Source organism: Oncorhynchus keta, chromosome 26 (genome assembly GCF_023373465.1).
Source record: "Oncorhynchus keta strain PuntledgeMale-10-30-2019 chromosome 26, Oket_V2, whole genome shotgun sequence".
In the NCBI taxonomy this organism is placed as follows: Eukaryota; Metazoa; Chordata; class Actinopteri; order Salmoniformes; family Salmonidae; genus Oncorhynchus; species Oncorhynchus keta.
In genome coordinates this window covers 43,642,504-43,668,266 of record NC_068446.1, presented here as the reverse complement: position 1 = coordinate 43,668,266, position 25,763 = coordinate 43,642,504, and the positions used below count along the sequence as shown (strand labels likewise).

The 25,763-nt window shown below is 46.2% G+C and overlaps 1 protein-coding gene across 7 annotated transcripts; it reads right to left on the bottom strand.

The window, feature by feature from the left end:
* Positions 1-1,772: 1,772 nt before the first annotated feature.
* Positions 1,773-25,763, bottom strand: pidd1 (p53-induced death domain protein 1). 7 transcript variants are annotated; one of them, XM_052481003.1, is made up of 15 exons: positions 25,634-25,763; positions 24,472-25,356; positions 23,462-23,875; positions 19,986-20,144; positions 19,009-19,060; positions 18,511-18,712; positions 17,549-17,698; positions 16,955-17,128; positions 15,161-15,308; positions 13,064-13,199; positions 11,150-11,300; positions 10,243-10,366; positions 10,020-10,135; positions 6,227-6,334; positions 1,773-3,238 (listed from the first exon to the last, which is right to left on the bottom strand). In XM_052481003.1, the coding sequence occupies exons 2-15, from the start codon at positions 25,193-25,195 to the stop codon at positions 3,017-3,019; spliced, it is 2,880 nt and encodes a 959-aa protein (XP_052336963.1). In that variant the 5' UTR covers positions 25,196-25,356; positions 25,634-25,763; the 3' UTR covers positions 1,773-3,016. The 7 variants fall into 7 exon arrangements, 1 of the variants encoding a protein (XP_052336963.1); XR_008081121.1 differs by lacking the exons at positions 1,773-3,238; positions 6,227-6,334; positions 10,020-10,135; ... (1 more) ...; positions 11,150-11,300; positions 13,064-13,199 and adding exons at positions 14,921-14,947; positions 16,244-16,367; positions 16,800-16,861 and having other exon boundaries at positions 15,161-16,212; XR_008081122.1 differs by lacking the exons at positions 1,773-3,238; positions 6,227-6,334; positions 10,020-10,135; ... (1 more) ...; positions 11,150-11,300; positions 13,064-13,199 and adding exons at positions 14,921-14,947; positions 16,275-16,367; positions 16,800-16,861 and having other exon boundaries at positions 15,161-16,212.

Below are 25,763 nucleotides of genomic sequence, written 5' to 3'. Positions count from 1 at the left end.
CTCCGTTCCTCTCCTCCTCTCTACACCACCGTTCCGTTCACCATCTCTCCCTCCGTTCCCTCTCTCTCCACCACTCCGTTTTCCTTTCTACACCACTCCGTTCCCTCTCCTCCTCTCTACACCCTCCATTCCCTCTCTCCTCTCTACACCACTCCGTTTTCTCTCACACCACCCTCCTCTACACCACTCCGTTCCCCTCTCCACACCTCCTCTCTCCACACCACTCTTATCTCTCCTCACCACCCTCCCCTCTCTACACCACTCGTTTATCTCCTCTCTACACCACTCCGTTCCCTCCACCCACTCTCTCCACACCACTCCGTTCCCTCTCCTCCTCTCTACACCACTCCGTTCCCCCTCCACACCACTCCGTTCCCCTCTACACCACCCGTTCCCTCTCACACCACTCTGTTCCTCTCCACACCGTTCCTCCGTTCCCACCTCCGTTCCCTCTCCACACCACCCGTTCCCTCTCCACACCACTCCGTTCCCTCTCCACACCACTCCGTTTCCCTCTCACACCACCCGTTCCTCTCCACACCACCCCCGTTCCCTCTCCACCACTCCTGTTCCCTCTCCACCACCCGTTTCCCTCCTCCTCCCGTTCTCCACACCACGTTCCGTTCCTCTCTGCACCACCCCGTTCCCTCTCCACACCACTCCGTTCCCTCCTCTACACCACTCCGTTCCCCCTCCTCCTCTCTACACCCTCCCTTCCTCCTCTCCTACACCACTCCGTTCCCTCCCACCACTCTACACCACTCCGTTCCTCTCTCCACACCACCCCGTTTATCTCTCCGTTCCCTCTACACCACTCCGTTCCCTCCCTCCTCTCACACCACTCCGTTCCCTCTCCACACCACTCCGTTCCCTCTCCTCCTCTCACACCACTCCGTTTCACCTCTCCTCCTCTCCACCACCCTTTCCCTCTCCTCCTCTCCACACCACTCCGTTCCCTCTCCACACCACTCCGTTCCCTCTCCTCACTCTCTACACCACTCCGTTCCCTCTCCACACCACTCCGTTCCCTCTCCACACCACTCCGTTCCCTCCACACCACTCCGTTCCCTCTCCACACCACTCCGTTCCCTCTCCACCCTCCGTTCCCTCTCCACACCACCCCGTTCCCTCTCCACACCACTCCGTTCCCTCTCCACACCACCCCGTTCCCTCTCCACACCACTCCGTTCCCTCTCCACACCACTCCGTTCCCTCTCCACACCACTCCGTTCCCTCTCCACACCACTCCGTTCCCTCTCCACACCACTCCGTTCCCTCTCCACACCACTCCGTTCCCTCTCCTCCCTCTCTACACCACTCCGTTCCCTCTCCACACCACTCCGTTCCCCTCCACTCCCTCTCCACACCACTCCGTTCCCTCTCCACACCACTCCGTTCCCTCTCCACACCACTCCGTTCCCTCTCCCCACCACTCCGTTCCCTCTCCACACCACTCCGTTCCCTCTCTACACCACTCCGTTCCCTCTCCTCACTCTCCACACCACTCCGTTCCCTCTCCACACCACTCCGTTCCCTCTCCACACCACTCCGTTCCCTCTCCACACCACTCCGTTCCCTCCACACCACTCCGTTCCCTCTCCACACCACTCCGTTCCCTCTCCACACCACTCCGTTCCCTCTCCACACCACTCCGTTCCCTCTCCACACCACTCCGTTCCCTCTCCACACCACTCCGTTCCCTCTCCACACCACTCCGTTCCCTCTCCACACCACTCCGTTCCCTCTCCACACCACTCCTTTCTCTCTCCCTCTCTCTTTCTATACACCACTCCTCTCTCTTCTCTCCCCGGACTCCCCCTGCATGTCTAGTCCAGACTCCTTACAAGTTAAATCCCTCCAGTGAGAATTGAAGGACTTTAGTTATCCTATGCTAATAGTCCATGTGCCTGCCCACACATGGAGCACATCACTTCATCCCCTCTCATCCAGAAATAGTACACTGGGTTGGCACAGAAAACAAGAACTATATTTAGCAAATCTGCATCCCTCTTGTTCCCGCTCATCTCAAAATCCTCCTGATAAAAAGGGAAATGACCATGATAAAGATGTAATAGCCACGGCTTATGAATGGGTTAGGATGGGTTATAAATGGGTTATGGATGGGCTATGTATAGGTCACGAATGGGTTAAGAATGGTTATGTATAGGTCACGAATGGGTTAAGAATGGTTATGAATGGGTTATGGATGGGCTATGAATGGTTAAGTATCGGTTAGGAATGGGTTATGTATCGGTTATGAATGGGTTATGGATGGGCTATGAATGGTTAAGTATCGGTTATGTATCGGTCATGAATGGGTTATGAATGGGTTAAGAATGGGTTATGTATCGGTCATGTATGGGTTAAGTATCGGTTATGAATGGGTTATGGATGGGCTATGAATGGTTAAGTATCGGTTATGTATCGGTCATGTATGGGTTATGTATGGGTTAAGTATCGGTTATGAATGGGCTATGAATGGTTAAGTATCGGTCATGTATGGGTTATGTATCGGTCATGAATGGGTTATGAATGGGTTATGTATCGGTCATGTATGGGTTATGTATGGGTTAAGTATCGGTTATGAATGGGTTAAGTATCGGTTATGAATGGGTTATGTATCGTCATGTATGGGTTAAGTATGGGTTATGAATGGGTTATGAATGGGTTATGAATGGGTTATGAATGGGTTATGAATGGGTTATAAATGGGTTATAAATGGGTTATAAATGGGTTATAAATGGGTTATAAATGGGTTATGAAAGGGTTATGAATGGGTTATGAATGGGTTATAAATGGGTTATAAATGGGTTATGAATGGGTTATAAATGGGTATTGAAAGTGTTATTACTGGGTAATGAATTACATTTGGTGCCTAATGAACAGGACCCTGGTTCTCCATCACAGTAACCATCATGCCCAGGTGTATTCGTACTTAATGCAAAATTAGTCTTTCTTATTGGATAAGTGCAGGTAATGCCTCCCTGTTTCGGTCAGTTTTCTTACATTTGGTGCCTCATGAACATGCCCACCTGTATTTGTACTGCATGCGGTCCAGCTCCTGGTAGCTGATTCCCAGGTTGATGCCAATGGACCTCCAGTCCTGTCCAATCTGCAGGGAGATGGCCAGCAGGTTAGCCTCAGTCAGGTACCCGCTCTCTGGGTCGCCCAGGTTCAGCGGAGGGTACTGAGGCTGCTCCCAGTCCATACCATTACTACCACCCTCTGAGTTTAGGCCCTGAGGGGAAGGGAGAGAGGGCAGTGAAGACAGGAAGTAGAGGCAGAGGCTCATACCATTACTATCCAATCAGAGTTCATAGCCTGAGTGGGCGGTGAAGACAGGAAGTAGAGAAAGAGGCTCATACGATTACTATCCAATCAGAGTTCATAGCCTGAGTGGGTGTACTTTGTATCCCCACACAAAAAGGCAAGATGTTAAAAAATCTGCAGATTCTGAAAGAGATCATGTAGCCATTTTAATAACACAGCCTATCACAGACAGAGGCAACACCCTTCAGATCTCAGTGTTTAACTTTTCTATCATGTCGAGATGCTGTAGTTCCAATTACAAATCAATTCACTTAAATATTTTTATTTTGTCTCGTGATTTTAAAAAGGTATATATATATACAGTGCCTTGCGAAAGTATTCGGCCCCCTTGAACTTTGCAACCTTTTGCCACATTTCAGGCTTCAAACATAAAGATATAAAACTGTAATTTTTTGTCAAGAATCAACAACAAGTGGGACACAATCATGTGGCAAAAGGTCGCAAAGTTCCAAGGGGCCCGAATACTTTCGCAAGGCACTGTATATTTTTTTTAAGTCTGGGTTTAAGTTTCCTTTAAGAGGCATGAATTCACTTTTATCCCAGTTTATGGTGTACCAAGAGAGGCATGAATTCACTTTTATCCCAGTTTATGGTGTACCAAGAGGCATGAATTCACTTTTATCCCAGTTTATGGTGTACCAAGAGAGGCATGAATTCACTTTTATCCCAGTTTATGGTGTACCAAGAGGCATGAATTCACTTTTATCCCAGTTTATGGTGTACCAAGAGAGGCATGAATTCACTTTTATCCCAGTTTATGGTGTACCAAGAGAGGCATGAATTCACTTTTATCCCAGTTTATGGTGTACCAAGAGAGGCATGAATTCACTTTTATCCCAGTTTATGGTGTACCAAGAGAGGCATGAATTCACGTTTATCCCAGTTTATGGTGTACCAAGAGAGGCATGAATTCACTACGCCCCTGCCCAGTCCATAGATTAGGGCCTAATGAATTTATTTCAATTGACTGATTTCCTTATATCAACTATAGACTCTGTAAAATCATTGAAATTGTTGCATGTTGTGTATATATATATATATATAGTTTTTTTTCAGTATAGTAAGAGAGTAAGAGACAAAACTAAATGACTACTGTCAGAATGTAGTTCTATTCCACTTGGTCAAACAATGGCCACTTTTGAATCTTTGTCATGTTTAGAACACATGATATTCATCGGTCAGTCACCTGGAACATTTTATTTTTCCTTTATTTAACCAGGCAAGTCAGTTAAGAACACATTCTTATTTTCAATGACAGCCTAGGAACAGTGGGTTAACTGCCTGTTCGGGGGCAGAACGACAGACACCTTGTCAGCTCGGTTACTAGTCCAACACTCTAACCACTAGGCTACCCTGCCGCCCCAAAAAATGAGAATCTGCCTGGGATGAAACCAGTTTTGTCACAATGAATTATAGTCTAAATGCATTTATTTAGTCTGTTTGCAGAGTATTTTAGTAAACACCTTGAGATCGCATCCGAGGAGCGCAATAGGAGGATGTATCGGTTTCATCTTTATCTTTAACATTACGGTGATAAAGACTCTGGGAGTCTGCGAGTTTCAATAGAATGTTTGAACATCCTCAACATAAAAGAGGAATATGCTTTGTAAAACTCTATTTTACAGAAAATATTGATTAATGTGCGTTGTCTTTGTAAAATAAACCTAACACAGAACAGTAAATGTAGAGAAAGAGAGGCCAGGATTCAAACGAACGCAGACAAAACAACCTGTGTACTGCGATTGACTTCTGATCATTTATGTTGATTTAGGTGATTTGTGATTGAGCCAACGCTCGCAGAGTCAAAATATCAACAGCCGTCTTCATCCCCATGAATATCAGGGACATTACCTTTAAAAGTCTATTGAATATCAGGGACATTACCTTTAAAAGTCTATTGAATATCAGGGACATTACCTTTAAAAGTCTATTGAATGTGAGGGACATTACCTTTAAAAGTCTATTGAATGTGAGGGACATTACCTTTAAAAGTCTATTGAATGTGAGGGACATTACCTTTAAAAGTCTATTGAATGTGAGGGACATTACCTTTAAAAGTCTATTGAATATCAGGGACATTACCTTTAAAAGTCTATTGCTTAGCACAGATGTGTTGGTTTGAATCCCAGCCAGAGTGAAGAGGAGGAGGAGATACATGGTAAGAAGATCCAATATATACAAAGGATAGTGGTACTGGGTAGTGGGTCCTCAAACATCTGACATGTCAAATCAAAATCAAATGTTATCGGTCACATACACATGGTTAGCAGATGTTAATGCGAGTCCTGATGCTTGTCCTGATGCTTTGGAAAATAAAGACTTCACAAGCAGTTTGTGTGATCTCATATCTGTTCGTGCTGAGTAGCCAACTCTTATGGTCATTGTCATGCCAGGCCAAACATAGAAGTTGGCTATACAGATGTAGGATCTTAATTTGATCAGCCTGTTGCAGGATAACTTTTCTGCAATTCAGGACATTTTTAAATGTGTAGTGTATTTGAGGTTTAAAAAGGCTTCTGAAGATTTGTGATTTCTAACTTGAATTTCAGACTTGATTTTCCTTATCAATCCCTACAAAAATGGCCATTAATTATAATCTATAGAAAAGTTTGTGGTTATACACACACATCATTAAAAACATAGGTGCTGGGATTATAAAGAACAGTACGTAGTCAATAACGCGGTGAACTGGGAGCTTAAAGAATGTGCGGGCCTTCTTGTTCTTCATTAATTATAACCCACTTAATAATTCACATTTCCTGTTGCTACAGGAATTATTTTCCTGCTGTAGGAAACTGGCTCAAATTATGAGCCTACATCAGTACAGCTCAAACAGATCTGGGAACAGGCTAGAGAAGGGTGTCTCTGACTGAGCTCATGCTCTGTTCTCACTTACAGGAAGTCTGAGTGGTAAGGTGGCCAGCCATTGGCTGTCGTGTCCTTTCCTTTTCCTGGCCACTTCCTGTGGTATGTCACTGGGAACCTCCCCTCGATAGAAAGACACCTGGAGAGGAGAGAGAACTTCAGATAGAATAGTCTTTCAATTATATTTGATTTGTTTAACCTTTATTTAACTAGGCAAGTCAGTTAAGAACACATTTTTATTTACAATGCTGGCCTACCGAGGAACAGTGTGTTAACTGCCTTGTTCAGGGGCAGAACGACAGATTTTTACCTTGTCAGCTCGGGCCAAGCTCCAGCAAGCTTTTGGTTACTGGCCCAACGCTCCAACCACTAGGCTACCCTGCCGCCCCAAATAATAAAACATAGGTTTTTTATCCTCTTAAGGATCGGACCCTTTTTGTTGGCCTAAAAGGACCAAATCTAACCGCCTGTAGCTCAGGACCTGAAGCAAGAGTTTGCATAGTCGTGATACCACTTGAAAGGAAACACTTTGAAGTTTTGTGGAAATGTGAAATGAATGTAGGATAATATAACACATTAGATCTGGTAAAAGATAATACAAAGAAAAAGAACATGGGTTTTCAATTCTTTTGTTTTTGTTCCATCATCTTTGCCAGCAGCATACTGCTGGCTTGCTTCTGAAGCAGGGTTGGTCCTGGTCGGTCCCTGGATGGGAGACCAGATGCTGCTGTCTTGCTTCTGAAGCTAAGCAGGGTTGGTCCTGGTCGGTCCCTGGATGGGAGACCAGATGCTGCTGGCTTGCTTCTGAAGCTAAGCAGGGTTGGTCCTGGTCAGTCCCTGGATGGGAGACCAGATGCTGCTGTCTTGCTTCTGAAGCTAAGCAGGGTTGGTCCTGGTCAGTCCCTGGATGGGAGACCAGATGCTGCTGGCTTGCTTCTGAAACTAAGCAGGGTTGGTCCTGGTCGGTCCCTGGATGGGCGACCAGATGGTGTTGGAGGGCCAGTAGGAGGCACTTTTTCCTCTGGTGTAAAAGAACATCCCAATACCCCAGGGCAGTGATTGGGGACATTGCCCTGTGTAGGGTGCTGTCTTTCAGATAGGATGTTAAACGGGTGTCCTGACTCTCTGTGGTCTCTAAAGATCCCATGGCACTTATCGTAAGAGTAGGGGTGTTAACCCTGATGTCGTGGCTAAATTCCCAATCTGGCCCTTATAACATCACGGTCACCTAATCATCACCAGCTTACAATTGGCTCTTTCATCTCCCATGTAACTATTCCCCAGGTCTTTGCTGTAAATTAGAACATGTTCTCAGTCAACTTACCTGGCAAAATAAATACAAATAAATAAAATATTTGAAATGCAAAATTACAGGCCTCTCTCGTCTTTTTAAGTGGGAGAACTTGCACAATTGGTGGCTGACTAAATACTTTTTTACCCCACTGTATTAGCATACATATATTAGCCTACATTTATAGGACTACATTTATAGGCCTACATTTATAGGACTACATTTATAGGACTACATTTATAGGCCTACATTTATAGGCCTACATTTATAGGCCTACATTTATAGGCCTACATTTATAGGCCTACATTTATAGGCCTACATTTATAGGCCTACATTTATAGGCCTACATTTATAGGCCTACATTTATAGGACTACATATATTGGCCTACATTTATAGGCCTACATTTATAGGCATACATTTATAGGACTACATTTATAGGCCTACATTTATAGGCCTACATTTATAGGCATACATTTATAGGACTACATTTATAGGACTACATTTATAGGCCTACATTTATAGGACTACATTTATAGGACTACATATATTAGCCTACATATATTAGCCTACATATATTGGCCTACATTTATAGGACTACATTTATAGGCCTACATTTATAGGACTACATATATAAGCCTACATTTATAATCTAGTAGGACTACATTTTTAGGCCTACATTTATTGTTCTACATTTATAATGTAGTAGTTTACATTAATAGACCTAAATTTACAGGCCTACAATTATAATGTAGCAGGCCTACATTTATAGGCCTACATTTATAATGTAATAGGACTACATTTATAGGCCTACATTTATAATGTAGTAGGACTACATTTATAGGCCTACATTTATAATGTAGTAGGACTACATTTATAATGTAGTAGGAGTACATTTATAATGTAGTAGGACTACATTTATAGGCCTACATTTATAATGTAGTAGGACTACATTTACAGGCCTACATTTATAATGTAGTAGGACTACATTTACAGGCCTACATTTATAATGTAGTAGACCTACATTTACAGGCCTACATTTATAATGTCATAGGACTACATGTACAGGCCTACATTTATTAGCCTATATGTATAATGTAGCAGGCCTACATTTAGTCCACTCAGACAGGCCTTCCCAATGGATTAGTCCACTCAGACAGGCCTTCCCAATGGATTAGTCCACTCAGACAGGCCTTCCCAATGGATTAGTCCACTCAGACAGGCCTTCCCAATGGATTAGTCCACTCAGACAGGCCTCTACAATGGATTAGTCCACTCAGACAGGCCTCTACAATGGATTAGTCCACTCAGACAGACCTCTACAATGGATTAGTCCACTCAGACAGGCCTCTACAATGGATTAGTCCACTCAGACAGGCCTCTATAATGGATTAGTCCACTCAGACAGGCCTCTATAATGTATTAGTCAGCCTCGCCAATAGAACTAACAATCAGGCTTGGTGGGAGGATGGAAAAGTAGGAATTGACTTATTAAACTGTAAATACCAAAGAAAACGTGTTAATTCCACCAATGAAAACGTGTCATTTCTACCATTGAAAACGTGTTTATTCTACCAATGAAAACGTGTTATTTCTACCATTGAAAACGTGTTATTTCTACCAATGAAAATGTTTAATTTCTACCAATGAAAACGTTTAATTTCTACCAATGAAAACGTGTTAATTCCACCAATAAAAACGTGTTATTTCTACCAATGAAAACGTGTCATTTCTACCAATGAAAACGTTTAATTTCTACCAATGAAAACGTGTTATTTCTACCAATGAAAACGTGTTATTTCTACCAATGAAAACGTTTAATTTCTACCAATGAAAACGTGTTTATTCTACCAATGAAAACGTGTCATTTCTACCAATGAAAACGTGTCATTTCTACCAATGAAAACGTGTCATTTCTACCAATGAAAACGTGTCATTTCTACCAATGAAAACGTGTCATTTCTACCAATGAAAACGTGTCATTTCTACCAATGAAAACGTGTTTATTTTACCAATGAAAACGTGTCATTTCTACCAATGAAAACGTGTTTATTCTACCAATGAAAACGTGTTATTTCCACCAATGAAAACGTGTCATTTCTACCAATGAAAACGGGTTTATTCTACCAATGAAAACGTGTTTATTCTACCAATGAAAACGTGTTATTTCTACCAATGAAAACGTGTCATTTCTACCAATGAAAATGTGTTATTTCTACCAATAAAAACGTGTCATTTCTACCAATGAAAACGTGTTAATTCTACCAATAAAAACGTGTCATTTCTACCAATGAAAACGTGTGCTTGAGTATTGTTTACTTTGGCAACTGTGGTGTGAGCGGGATAAACACCTCCTGTTCTGTACATTATCCTGGAACTAATGAACTGCGTCCTCCATTATTTTCCAAGGTAATGTACAAAATGTTGGTGTTTATCCCTTACCTAATAAAGCTCTTTATGAATAATGTCCCATAGTTAATAAAAATGTCTATGTACTGTACACCCTCTCTCTGTCAGGGGTCACTAGTCTCTCACCTGGCCCCTGATTGACCCCTCCTGCTTCTGTGTTGGACAGACGTACACCTCTTTGAGATTCTTCAACCGAGAGTAGAACACAAACGACAGTCTCCCTTCCGCACAGTCTGGTCTATCTGAAGGAGAGAGGACGTAGTAGCGTTTCACCGGGAAGATGTCGTTATTACATTATATTATTATTTATATATTATGTCGTTCAAATTGTATCATTTCCCAAATGTACCTGCGCTGACGTCTAGGCCCCTCTCGAAGCCAGCGAAGAACTGCTCTCCCTCCAACAGGTCACAGAGGTCTGAGGGTTGTGGGCCATCGTACTGCTCTGACAGAGACTGTACTCTGTTGTCCACCTGTTAAACATTGTCATAGGGTACATCAGATATTTACTGTACACATTATGACATCGACACACATTATGACATCGACACACATTATGACATCGACAGATAATGACATCGACACACATTATGACATCGACAGATAATGACATCGACACACATTATGACATCGACACACATTATGACATCGACACACATTATGACATCTACACACATTATGACATCTACACACATTATGACATCGACACACATTATGACATCAACACACATTATGACATCGACACACATTATGACATCGACACACATTATGACATCTACACACATTATGACATCTACACACATTATGACATCGACACACATTATGACATCGACACACATTATGACATCTACACACATTATGACATCGACACATGGTGGGTCTTCTAACATTCCTGCACTTCTAAAACTTGCAGTGGAAAGTCTGATGTACTATGCATGTGATACAGCCACTGACTGCCCTTGGTCTCAGGAAGTGATGCTGCTGTAACACTGACTGCCATTGGTCTCAGGAAGTGATGCTGCTGTAACACTGACTGCCCTTGGTCTCAGGAAGTGATGCTGCTGTAACACTGACTGCCCTTGGTCTCAGGAAGTGATGCTGCCGTAACATTAACTGTCCTTGTTGGCATGGCCGGCACTGCAGCAGAACCTGTTTGGGGTTGGGTCGCTTCTCCAACACCAACTCTTACCACACAAATCATACATTTCAGACTGAAGATCAATAAATGGATGGATGGATTGACTGACTGGACCCACCTTGTCAGCAGGCAGGCACTGTAGCAGAACCTGTTTGGGGTCTGTTCTCCTCTGTAACACCAGGAACTGGACCTGAAACTGCTTCAGTCTCTGGTAAACCCTACGGACCACCCCGCTAACACAGCGCTGGGTAGTGTACCACAGCCAGTACCTGGAATAATATAATAATAATATACACAAACTATTAACAGACATAGCCAATAGAACCTGATTCAGGCTCCGGTAACACCGTACGGACCACAGCCACTACACTACCCAGGATAGATGAACGATATTAACTTAAACAACGTCAGCCTCAAGGACCAATGTGAGAAGACCATACTCTAATACTATGCCCAGACCGGACGAGGGCCTACGCAAATTGATTTTGTCCCCCCACACGAAATGCAATCACGACACACAGGTTGAAATATCAAAACAAACTCTGAACCAATTATATTAATTTGGGGACATGTCGAAAAGCATTAAACATTTATTACAATTTAGCTAGCTAGCTTTCTGTTTCTAGCTAATGTGTCCTATTTAGCTAGCTTGCTGTTTCTAGCTAATGTGTCCTATTTAGCTAACTTGCTGTTTCTAGCTAATGTGTCCTATTTAGCTAGCTTTCTGTTGCTAGCTAATGTGTCCTATTTAGCTAGCTTGCTGTTTCTAGCTAATGTGTCCTATTTAGCTAGCTTGCTGTTTCTAGCTAATGTGTCCTATTTAGCTAGCTTTCTGTTGCTAGCTTGTCCTAGGATATAAACGTTGGGTTGTTTACAGTTTCAACTGTTCTGCCTGTGATTATTATTATTCGACCATGCTGGTCATTTATGAACATTTGAACATCTTGGCCACGTTCTGTTATAATCTCCACCCGGCACAGCCAGAAGAGGACTGGCCACCCCTCATAGCCTGGTTCCTCTCTAGGTTTCTTCCTAGGTTCTGGCCTTTCCAGGGAGTTTTTCCTAGCCACCGTGCTTCTACACCTGCATTGCTTGCTGTTTGGGGTTTTAGGCTGGGTTTCTGAACAGCACTTTGAGATATCAGCTGATGTACGAAGGGATTTAAAAATAACTTTGATTTGATTTGTTATTTTACCTGAAATGCACAAGGTCCTCTAATCCGACAATTAATCCACACATAAAACAGTCAACCGAATCGTTTCTAGTCATCTCTCCTCCTTCCAGGCTTTTTATTCTTTAGACTTTACATTGTGATTGGCATCTAACTTTAACAGTATTACCACGACCGACCAAGTTACCAAGTTCGTCTTTATACCACGTGGGTATAACCAATGAGGAGGTGGCACGTGGGTACACGCTTCTATAAACCAATGAGGAAATGGGAGAGGCAGGACTTGCCCCGTGTTCAGTGCCAGAAATAGAAATGACTTCTATTTTAGCGCTTGGCAACATAGACGCTCGTTGGCGCGCTCGAGCGGTGTGGGTGTAATGACCGAGTAACCACGGCTACGTGTAAATGTATTTTGAGAAGCGAGCGGTGTGTTAGAAGAATGTTCACTTGATTGTTCAAGAAAGATTTTTTTGGGGGGCTGCACCTCGTCTCATGTGAGTTAAAGCGTTGCCTACACCCCTCTTGAGTCCTAATTAGCCACTCCTACTGGCCATGTTCTGTTATAATCTCCACCCGGCACAGCCAGAAGAGGACTGGCCACCCCATATAGCCTGGTTCCTCTAGGTTTTGGCCTTTCTAGGGAGTTTTTCAGTGCTTCTACACCTGCATTGCTTGCTGTTTGGGGGTTTTAGGCTGGGTTTCTGTACAGCACTTTGAGATATCAGCTGATGTAAGAAGGGCTTTATAAATACATTTGATTGATTGATTACTGTAAAGCTGTATGTTCATGTAGTCTGGAATAACAGGACATTCCTACTGTAAAGCTGTGTGTTCATGTAGTCTGGAATAACAGGAACTCACCAGGAGAAGTGAGTGATGTAGAAGATGGCGTAGAGCTGTGTGACGTACAGGGACACCTGTGAGGTTATGTCTGTCCAGGTGTGGGCGCTGGGGTCTCCATGAAGCAGGTGGAGACAGGACAGGTCTACTGTATGACCTGGGACATCAACAACAACAACATGGTTAAATTAATGTAGGTAGAGCTGGGGTCTCCATGGAGACAGGACAGGTCTACTGTATGACCTGGGACATCAACAACAACAACATGGTTAAATTAATGTAGGTAGAGCTGGGGTCTCCATGGAGACAGGACAGGTCTACTGTATGACCTGGGACATCAACAACAACAACATGGTTAAATTAATGGAGGTAGAGCTGGGGTCTCCATGGAGACAGGACAGGTCTACTGTATGACCTGGGACATCAACAACATGGTTAAATTAATGTAGGTAGAGCTGGGGTCTCCATGGAGACAGGACAGGTCTACTGTATGACCTGGGACATCAACAACATGGTTAAATTAATGACATCAACAACATGGTTAAATTAATGTAGGTAGAGCTGGGGTCTCCATGGAGACAGGACAAGTCTACTGTATGACCTGGGACATCAACAACAACATGGTTAAATTAACCTGGGTAGGTAGAGCTGGGGTCTCCATGGAGACAGGACAGGTCTACTGTATGACCTGGGACATCAACAACAACATGGTTAAATTAATGTAGGTAGAGCTGGGGTCTCCATGGAGACAGGACAGGTCTACTGTGGGACATGACCTAGGGACATCCATGGAGACAACAACATGGTTAAATGGTTAATGTAGGTAGAGCTGGGGTCTCCATGGAGACAGGACTGTATGAGGTCTACTGTGGAGACAGGACATGACCTGGGACATCAACAACAACATGGTTAAATTAATGTAGGTAGAGCTGGGGTCTCCATGGAGACAGGACAGGTCTACTGTATGACCTGGGACATCAACAACAACATGGTTAAATTAATGTAGGTAGAGCTGGGGTCTCCATGGAGACAGGACAGTCTACTGTATGACCTCTCAACAACAACATGGTTAAATTAATGTAGGTAGAGCTGGGGTCTCCATGGAGACAGGACAGGTCTACTGTATGACCTGGGACATCAACAACATGGTTAAATTAATGTAGGTAGAGCTGGGGTCTCCATGGAGACAGGACAGGTCTACTGTATGACCTGGGACATCAACAACAACATGGTTAAATTAATGTAGGTAGAGCTGGGGTCTCCATGGAGACAGGACAGGTCTACTGTATGACCTGGGACATCAACAACAACATGGTTAAATTAATGTAGGTAGAGCTGGGGTCTCCATGGAGACAGGACAGGTCTACTGTATGACCTGGGACATCAGACAACAACATGGTTAAATTAATGTAGGTAGAGCTGGGGTCTCCATGGAGACAGGACAGGTCTACTGTATGACCTGGGACATCAACAACATGGTTAAATTAATGTAGGTAGAGCTGGGGTCTCCATGGAGGACAGGACTGTATGACCTGGGACATCATGGTTAAATTAATGTAGGTAGAGCTGGGGTCTCCATGGAGACAGGACAGGTCTACACCTGGGACATCAACAACAACAACATGGTTAAATTAATGCAGGTAGAGCTGGGGTCTCCATGGAGACAGGACAGGTCTACTGTATGACCTGGGACATGCAGGTAGAGCTGGGGTCTCCATGGAACAGGACAGGTCTACTGTATGACCTGGGACATAAATGGTTAAATGAATGCAGGTAGAGCTGGGGTCTCCATGGAGACAGGACAGGTCTACTGTATGACCTGGGACATCAACAACAACAACATGGTTAAATTAATGTAGGTAGAGCTGGGGTCTCCATGGAGACAGGACAGGTCTACTGTATGACCTGGGACATCAACAACATGGTTAAATTAATGTAGGTAGAGCTGGGGTCTCCATGGAGACGGGTCTACTTGAAGTAATTTCTCATCAGAAACATCTAGAAGGGTTGAATGCCAAGCGGAGTAACCATTCTGCTAACACCTATCCAATCATGTCGGATCTGAAGTGGAGAGGAAAGAAGTGAAAACAGTTTTCAAACAGGACCCGGTAGACCTACCAGTGAGTCCAGTTGGCAGCGGGACCTGCACCTTGATTGGCTGGAGGAATTGGATGCTGGGGTCTTGAAAGAGACAGAGGAGGGGACTGACTCTGGCCTGAGGGTCTCCAAACAACGTCTGGACCTCAGTGACAGACACCTGTAGCACCTGTAGAAACAGGGGAGTGAGCAGGGATCTACATTACCCACTGCTGAGGGGATTAGCAGGAAAACACATGTCACAAAATAAAGAGGATACTAGCTAGTATTGCTTTAATGTTTTAACAAACAATGCTCTCTGGAAGAACCAGTCTCTGGTGAATACCGGACTGTACCTGTAGAGCGATGGTGAATACCAGACTGTACCTGTAGAGTGATGGTGAATACCAGACTGTACCTGTAGAGTGATGGTGAATACCAGACTGTACCTGTAGAGTGATTGTGAATACCAGACTGTACCTGTAGAGTGATGGTGAATACCAGACTGTAGAGTGATGGTGAATACCGGACTGTACCTGTAGAGTGATGGTGAATACCAGACTGTACCTGTAGAGTGATGGTGAATACCAGACTGTACCTGTAGAGTGATGGTGAATACCAGACTGTACCTGTAGAGTGATGGTGAATACCAGACTGTACCTGTAGAGCGATGGTGAATACCAGACTGTACCTGTAGAGCGATGGTGAATACCAGACTGTACCTGTAGAGCGATGGTGAATACCAGACTGTACCTGTAGAGCGATGGTGAATACCAGACTGTACCTGTAGAGCGATGGTGAATACCAGACTGTACCTGTAGAGCGATGGTGAATACCAGACTGTACCTGTAGAGCGATGGTGAATACCAGACTGTACCTGTAGAGCGATGGTGAATACCAGACTGTACCTGTAGAGCGATGGTGAATACCAGACTGTACCTGTAGAGCGATGGTGAATACCAGACTGTACCTGTAGAGCGATGGTGAATACCAGACTGTACCTGTAGAGCGATGGTGAATACCAGACTGTACCTGTAGAGCGATGGTGAATACCAGACTGTACCTGTAGAGCGATGGTGAATACCAGACTGTACCTGTAGAGTGATGGTGAATACCAGACTGTACCTGTAGAGCGATGGTGAATACCAGACTGTACCTGTAGAGCGATGGTGAATACCGGACTGCACCTGTAGAGTGATGGTGAATACCAGACTGTACCTGTAGAGTGATGGTGAATACCAGACTGTACCTGTAGAGTGATGGTGAATACCAGACTGTACCAGACTGTACCAGACCTGTACCTGTAGAGCGATGGTGAACTGTACCCAGACTGTACCTGTAGAGCGATGGTGAATACCAGACTGTACCTGTAGAGCGATGGTGAATACCAGACTGTACCTGTAGAGCGATGGTGAATACCAGACTGTACCTGTAGAGTGATGGTGAATACCAGACTGTACCCAGACTGTACCTGTAGAGCGATGGTGAATACCAGACTGTACCTGTAGAGCGATGGTGAATACCAGACTGTACCTGTAGAGCGATGGTGAATACCAGACTGTACCTGTAGAGTGATGGTGAATGTACCCGAGAATACCTGTACCTGTAGAGCAATGGTGAATACCAGACTGACTGAATACCAGACTGTACCTGTAGAGTGATGGTGAATACCAGACTGTACCTGTAGAGTGATGGTGAATACCAGACTGTACCTGTAGAGCGATGGTGAATACCGGACTGCACCTGTAGAGTGATGGTGAATACCAGACTGTACCTGTAGAGTGATGGTGAATACCAGACTGTATGTGTAGAGTGATGGTGAATACCAGACTGTACCTGTAGAGTGATGGTGCGGGTCTGAACAGTGCAGTCCGGGGGGAAGGTCAGTTTGATGCCTGCGTCTGAACGTGACACCAACAGCGCCCCCTCTGGTGTCACAGAGCAACTGTCCCTGACTGGACGACCCACTGCCACAAACCAGGAGAACTGTCTCACTGAGACGCAGGCCAGCTATGGGGGCAAACTTGTTATTTTATTTTTTAAATAGGAAAGTCAATGACAGACAGACAGACAGACAGACAGACAGACAGACAGACAGACAGACAGACAGACAGACAGACAGACAGACAGACAGACAGACAGACAGACAGACGAGATATTTGTCTGCTGTACAAATCAGAATCTCAACCGTACACTGTATGCACTTCTGGAGATCGGACAGGATTTGTCTGGTTGATATAATATAGCTAAACCATCAACCCAGCACAGCAGACATCAACAATCAAACACAGATCTCTCTCTCCAAATCTCATATCTCCAGAAGTGAACAGGATGTTGGGTCTAGGGGGTTGATTCGGGACTGGGCCAAGGAGGTTGGTTATATTTTCTTGCATGCCATATTGTAAAGCAGTGTTGTGTTCTGTACACTACCCTGGCAGGTCGGCCTCCGGGGTGACTGCTGTGTCCTATACTGCCCCTTCTGGTCTCAGTGGATAGTGTACTCCACTGCTGTCCATCAAACCTCCTCACAACCACCTCCCCTTTCCTGGACCGGTGGTACGGTACACACACCTCCACTGGCTGGAGAGGAGAGGAGAGGAGAGGAGAGGAGAGGAGAGGAGAGGAGAGGGAGGAGAGGGAGGAGAGGAGAGGAGAGAGGAGAGGAGAGGAGAGGAGAGGAGAGGAGAAGAAGAAGAGAAGAGGAGAAGAGGAGAAGGGGAGAAGAGAGGAGAAGAGAAGGGGAGAAGAGAGGAGGAGTGGAGAAGGGGAGAAGAGAGGAGGAGTGGAGAAGGGGAGGAGAGGAGGGAGAGAGGAGGGGAGGAGAAGAGAGGAGGAGTGGAGGGGAGAAGAGAGGAGGAGTGGAGAAGGGGAGAAGAGAGGAGGAGTGGAGGGGAGAAGAGAGGAGAAGAGGAGAAGGGGAGAAGAGAGGAGGAGTGGAGAAGGGGAGAAGAGAGGAGGAGTGGAGAAGGGGAGAAGAGAGGAGGAGTGGAGGGGAGAAGAGAGGAGGAGTGGAGGGGAGAAGAGAGGAGGAGTGGAGAAGGGGAGAAGAGGAGAAGAGGAGTGGAGAAGGGGAGAAGAGGAGAGGAGAAGGGGAGAAGAGGAGAAGAGAGGAGAAGAGGAGAAGGGGAGAAGAGAGGAGAAGGGGAGAGGAGGAATATGTTCAGAAAGAAGATGAGTATCAGAGTAGAAGAGACCAATGAGAGAAGCTCGTAGATACACAATGAAAAACACTTTGTCCCAAATATCTGTACACTGCAAGAAACAACCCATTTAAAACTCCTGAAAAGAAGATATCCGTGTCTGTCTACTTTGTGTGTGAACCTACAGATCTTTCCATTGATAAGTATCACACCATAAATTAAGACTAATTAATTATACCGTTTCCAGAATACCTTTAAAAAGGAGATCCCGTGTGGGAGGAGTTCCAGTGGTCGACTCAGCAGGAAGTCATGCTCCTCTAGCCACACCCATTTCCTGTCTGGCCTACGCTCCGCCCACTGCAGCGTGGTGGTCGTCGCTAGGCAACCCGAGGGAAACAGTAGCTCCGCTCCCCCTGGGAGGAACACATGACAACCAGCAGACGACACACGGAACCTGGCGGGAGAGGAAGAACAACAATAATAACAACAACAACAACACCAAGCTTTAACTAAAGGAAACAACTGTGTCGATATGTGAGATCAGCATCAAGTCAAGTCAAAGTAACACTGTGTTGGTACCTGTGTCGATATGTGAGATCAGCATCAAGTCAAGTCAAAGTAACACTGTGTTGGTACCTGTGTCGATATGTGAGATCAGCATCAAGGCAAGTCAAAGTAACACTGTGTTGGTACCTGTGTCGATATGTGAGATCAGCATCAAGGCAAGTCAAAGTAACACTGTGTAGGTACCTGTGTCGATTCGGTCCAAGGTGTAACTCTGGAATGCGTGTTTCCACCTGGCCTGAGGAGGACAGAGGACGATAAACTAAGGAACGATTTACAAAACTAGGATCACACTGCAAATAGTCAATAACGACAGGAACGCCACTAAGACCTTCCTTCAGGTATGGGTGGTAGTGGTGGAGGGGGTAGAGTTAGTGGTACTAACCAGGTGGTAGAGATGGAGGGGGTAGACTGGTACTAACCAGGTGGTAGAGGGGGTAGACTGGTACTAAACAGGTGGTAGAGGTGGAGGGGGTAGAGTTAGTGGTACTAACCAGGTGGTAGAGGTGGAGGGGGTAGAGTTAGTGGTACTAACCAGGTGGTAGTGGTGGAGGGGGTAGAGTTAGTGGTACTAACCAGGTGGTAGAGGTGGAGGGGGTATAGTTAGTGGTACTAACCAGGTGTTAGTGGTGGAGGGGGTAGACTGGTACTAACCAGGTGGTAGTGGTGGAGGGGGTAGAGTTAGTGGTACTAACCAGGTGGTAGAGGTGGAGAGGGTAGAGTTAGTGGTACTAACCAGCTGGTAGTGGTGGAAGGGGTAGACTGGTACTAACCAGGTGGTAGGTGGAGGGGTAGACTGGTACTAACCAGGTGGTAGAGGGTGGACTAACCAGGGGGTAGAGTTAGACTGGTACTAACCAGCTGGTAGTGGTGGAGGGGTAGACTGGTACTAACCAGGTGGTAGAGGTGGAGAGTGGGGTAGAGGTGGAGTTAGTGGTACTAACCACTGGCTAACCAGGTGGTAGTGGTGGAGGGTAGACTGAAGGGGTAGACTGGTACTAACCAGGTGGTAGAGGTGGAAGGGGTAGACTGGTACTAACCAGGTGGTAGAGGTGGAGGGGGTAGAGTGGTACTCACCAGGTGTGGGTGGTAGTGGTGGAGGGGTAGGGGGTAGAGTGGTACTAACCAGGTGGTAGAGGTGGAGGGGGTAGAGTGGTACTCACCAGGTGTGGGTGGTAGTGGTGGAGGGGTAGGGGGTCTTCCCAGGGGGTTGTTCCTTACGTCTACCTTTAACTTATCCAGTTTGTCCAGACAGAGACAGACGGGGAGAACACGCAGGTCATTACTGTGGATCACCAGGTCCCTGAGAGACAGGAGACAGCCTGAGAGAGGAGAGGAGATGAGAGAGGAAAGGAAAGAGACACGAGAGGAGACGAAAGAAGAGAGGGGACAGAAGAGAGGGGACAGAAGAGAAGGGACAGAAGAGAGGGGACAGAAGAGAAGGGACAGAAGAGAGGGGACAGAAGAGAGGGGACAGAAGAGAGGGGACAGAAGAGAGGGGACAGAAGAGAGGGGACAGAAGAGAGGGGACAGAAGAGAGGGACAGAAGAGAGGGGACAGAAGAGAAGGGACAGAAGAGAGGGGACAAAAGAGAAGGGGACAAAGAGAAGGGACAGAAGAGAGGGGACAGAAGAGAAGGGACAGAAGAGAGGGGACAGAAGAGAGGGGACAGAAGAGAGGGGACAGAAGAGAGGGGACAGAAGAGAAGGGACAGAAGAGAGGGGACAGAAGAGAGGGGACAGAAGAGAGGGGACAGAAGAGAGGGGACAGAAGAGAAGGGACAGAAGAGAAGGGACAGAAGAGAGGGGACAGAAGAGAGATGAGAGGAAACAAGAGGAGATGAAAGAGGAGAGGGATGATGTCGACAGACAGATGGAGATAATGTTCCTAACCTTTGACCCCTGCTTTTATTTTTTTATTGCCATAGTATCACAGTAATCTTTTGGCTTACAACAGTCATACACAACCAATTTGTCAATGGTTAATTCTGTATCAGATAAATCTGTTTTGTAAAATAACTCTCCAGTCTCCTAACTTATTGTTCTATATCTTCCCCCTAGAGTCTCCTCCCCTTACCCATTGTTAAATATCTTTCCCCTAAGAGAGTCTGAGACAAACTGAAAACCCTTACCCATCTTCCCCCTAGAGTCACCTCCCCTATCCAAAAGACCCATTGTTACCTATCTTCCCCTAGTCTCCTCCTTACCCATTGTTAAATATCTTCCCCCTAGAAGTCTCCTCCCTGCGGGTCCCATCTTCCCCTAGTCTACCTCCCATTTACCTTTACATTTAAGTCATTTAGCAGTCCTCCCTTTACCCATTGTTACCTATCTTCCCCTAGACATTCAAGTCTCCTCCCTTACCCATTGTTGTCTATCTTCCCCCTAGTCTCCACCCCTTACCCATTGTTACCTATCTTCCCCTAGAGTCTCCACCCCTTACCCATTGTTACCCATCTTCCCCCTAGAGGTGTCTCCTCCCCTTACCCATTGTTGTCTATCTTCCCCCTAGTAGTCTCCACCCCTTACCCATTGTTACCCATCTTCCCCCTAGAGTCTCCTCCCTTACCCATTGTTGTCTATCTTCCCCTAGAGTCTCCACCCCTTACCCATTGAACATTACCTATTTTCCCCTAGAGTTTTCTCCTCCCCTTACCCATTTTGTTATCCATCTTCCCCTAGAGTCTTCACCAGTTAAATGTTTCCCCTTACCCATTTCTTCCCCCTAGAGTTCTCCTCCCCTTACCCATTTTTCCATGATGAATTCCCCCAAACAAGCACTTAAACCATTGTTACCTATCTTCCCCTAGAGTCTCACCCCTTACCCATTGTTGAAGATATCTTCCTGCCCTAGAGTCTCCTCCTTACCCATTGTTATCCATCTTCCCCCTTACCCATTGTTATCTATCTTCCCCTAGAGTCTCCATTACCCCTTACCCATCTTCCCCTAGAGTCTCCTCCCTTACCCATTGTTACCTATCTTTCCCCTAGTTCTCTCCCTTTTACCCATACCTATCTTCCCCCTAGACTCTCCTCCCCTTACCCATTGTTATCCATCTTCCCCCCTTACCCATTGTTATCTATCTTCCCCTAGAGTCACCTCCCCTTACCCATTGTTACCTATCTTCCCCCTAGTCTCCTCCCCTTACCCATTGTTAAATATCTTCCCCCTAGTCTCCTCCCATTTACCTTTACATTTAAGTCATTTAGCAGTCCTCCCTTTACCCATTGTTACCTATCTTCCCCCTAGAGTCTCCTCCCCTTACCCATTGTTGTCTATCTTCCCTCTAGTCTCCTCCCCTTACCCATTGTTGTCTATCTTCCCCCTAGAGTCTCCACCCCTTACCCATTGTTACCTATCTTCCCCCTAGAGTCTCCTCCCCTTACCCATTGTTACCTATCTTCCCCCTAGAGTCTCCACCCCTTACCCATTGTTACCTATCTTCCCCCTAGAGTCTCCTCCCCTTACCCATTGTTACCTATCTTCCCCTAGACTCTCCACCCCTTACCCATTGTTACCTATCTTCCCCCTAGACTCTCCTCCCCTTACCCATTGTTATCCATCTTCCCCCCTTACCCATTGTTATCTATCTTCCCCCTAGAGTCTCCTCATTGTTACCCTTATCCATTGTTACCTATCTTCCCCTAGAGTCTCCTCCCCTTACCCATTGTTCCCATTGTTATCTATCTTTCCCTTAGAGTCTCCTCCCCTTACCCATTGTTACCTATCTTCCCCCTAGACTCTCCTCCCCTTACCCATTGTTATCCATCTTCCCCCCTTACCCATTGTTATCTATCTTCCCCCTAGAGTCTCCTCCCCTTATCCATTGTTACCTATCTTCCCCCTAGTCTCCTCCCCTTACCCATTGTTATCTATCTTCCCCCTAGAGTCTCCTCCCCTTATCCATTGTTATTTATCTTCCCCCTGGAGTCTCCTCCCCTTACCCATTGTTACCTATCTTCCCCCTAGAGTCTCCTCCCCTTACCCATTGTTACCTATCTTCCCCCTAGAGTCTCCTCCCCTTACCCATTGTTACCTATCTTCCCCCTGGAGTCTCCTCCCCTTACCCATTGTTACCTATCTTCCCCCTAGAGTCTCCTCCCCTTACCCATTGTTACCTATCTTCCCCCTAGAGTCTCCTCCCCTTACCCATTGTTACCTATCTTCCCCCTAGACTCTCCTCCCCTTACCCATTGTTACCTATCTTCCCCCTAGAGTCTCCTCCCCTTACCCATTGTTACCTATCTTCCCCTAGAGTCTCTCCCCTTACCCATTGTTACCTATACCCATCTTCCCCTAGTCTCCTCCCCTTACCCATTGTTACCTATCTTCCCCCTAGTCTCCTCCCCTTACCCATTGTTACCTATCTTCCCCCTAGACTCTCCTCCCCTTACCCATTGTTACCATCTTCCCCCTAGACTCTCCTCCCCTTACCCATTGTTACCTATCTTCCCCCTAGACTCTCCTCCCCTTACCCATTGTTACCTATCTTCCCCCTAGACTCTCCTCCCCTTACCCATTGTTACCTATCTTCCCCCTAGACTCTCCTCCCCTTACCCATTGTTACCTATCTTCCCCCTAGACTCTCCTCCCCTTACCCATTGTTACCTATCTTCCCCCTAGACTCTCCTCCCCTTACCCATGGTCTCAGGCAGCCTCTTTAGCCTGTTGTGTGACAGCTCCAGTTTGACCAGCTCCTCCAGCGCACCGATCTCCTCAGGTAATGTCTCCAGGAGGTTATAGGAGACATCCAGGGTGTGGAGTGTCTTCAACTGACCCAGGCTGGGGGGGAGAGAGGCCAGACAGTTCCCCAGGAGAGAGAGGTAGCGGAGGGCAGGGAGAGGACCGAAGGAGGGAGGGAGATCAGTGAGGTGGTTGTGACCCAGGAGGAGGGTGGAGAGGAGGGGGAGGGTGAGGAGGCAGGGAGGGAAGGAGGAGAGGAGGTTGAAGGAGAGGTCCAGGTGGACGAGGAGAGAAAGGGATGAGAGAGAGGGAGGAAGAGAGGTGATAAGGCCGGGGAGGGGGTCACCATGGGCGTCATGGAAACAGTGTCCTGAGGAGGAGTCAGAAGATGAGCAAGCATGGAGAGAGAGGACAGACAGGAGGAGAGAGGGAGAGGACAGACAGGAGGAGAGAGGACAGACAGGAGGAGAGAGGGAGAGGACAGACAGGAGGAGAGAGGGAGAGGACAGACAGGAGGAGAGAGGGAGAGGACAGACAGGAGGAGAGAGGGAGAGGACAGACAGGAGGAGAGAGGGAGAGGACAGACAGGAGGAGAGAGGGAGAGGACAGACAGGAGGAGAGAGGAGAGGACAGACAGGAGGAGAGAGGAAGAGGACAGACAGGAGGAGAGAGGGAGAGGACAGACAGGAGGAGAGAGGGAGAGGACAGACAGGAGGAGAGAGGGAGAGGACAGACAGGAGGAGAGAGGGAGAGGACAGACAAGGGACAAATTATTGAAAAAGGTGTGAAAATACCAACATAATTATTAACATGTGAAGACACACATTGTATGATGACGTTGCAGTGTTTCTACAATGTGCTATAATGTGAGTCTGATGTTCAGTGTCTACTAAATAATCGATCGAATGTTAGTTTACAAGCACGTTACACAGCATTAATGAATGTATCAGCATTCAGCACTAGTACCTCTAATAGCCAGTGAGCGTAGCTGTGTGAGGTGCGGTAGGACCTCCAGGGCTCCCTCTACCGCCCCCCTGTCCTCTGAGCCCAGTCGGAGGTACTGCAGGCCCCTCAGCTGCCCAGGGACAGACACCCATAGTACTTGTAGCACAGCAGTCCCGCCCTGGTATACATCCAGAGTCAGTCTCGTGTCGGTGAGCACTGCACACAGCTCTACTGACGGGGGAAGGGGAGGGGTGAGGGACGGAACTGGAGAGAACGAGGAGAGAGGAGCCAGGAAGGAGGGAGAGGGAGATGAGAGGGTGGAGATGGAGAGAGGAGAGATGGAGGGAGCAGGAGGGATGGAGGGAGCAGGAGGGATGGAGGCAGGGTCGTCGTCATCGTTATCTCGGTCTGTAACTGCTATCAGTCCTTTATTAATTTCCTCCATCTTCTCCGTCCTCATTTGAATTCCACTTTCTTCTTTGTTTCTAACTGCAGACACACGGGCAGTTTCTCCCTCGGTCTGTCCTTCCCTACGCGACAGTTCCTCTCCAAGATGGTGGGTCATCTTATCTACGGGAAAGTGTGTTATTCTATCGACAGTCTTATTGCTCATCTGACCAAGAGGATCATGTCCCATTTCCATGGTTCCCCCACCGGCTTGATTCTCACCCTCCGCTTTCTCTTGTCCACTTCCTCTCCTCCATTCCCTCTTCTTCTTCTTCTTCTTCTTCTTCTCTCTCTCCATCTCACACCGCTTCTCTCAGAGGACCTTGGTTTTTTTGTGTGTGAAGGTGTTGAATTGAAATCCAAAACACATTGATTTTTTTCTTCTCATGTATTAGAAGGGCCAATCTTCAAGGGACACCTGCTTCCTGCTGTACCTGGGCATGTTGGGACATGAGCGTCCTAGGATACAATTCCCAGAACATTGATTGTCTCGCCAGTACAAGAACATAGCCTATATTTCACTAACAATAAACACGTAACGTTACATGGCTATGTTTAATTAGGATAAAATGCATAAATATGATTGTATGACAGTAATGGTGAGTAAGATTCGAAGTTTCTTAGTAAACTACTGCTAGCTAGCCTAGTTAGCAACAAGCTAACTGATTTGATTTAGCATGTCACTTGTAAAAGTTCACGGAACAAACTAACTATGGATTTAACAAATGTACTGTACCCTGCAGTAATGTTTCCTGTTCACGGAGATAACCACTGCGTCTCGTCTACGCCAGATTGATTGGTTATAAAGTGCAAGGTTCGCTATTTCCTTGTTGGCTACACGTTTTTTCAAACAGCTTGTTGTCATC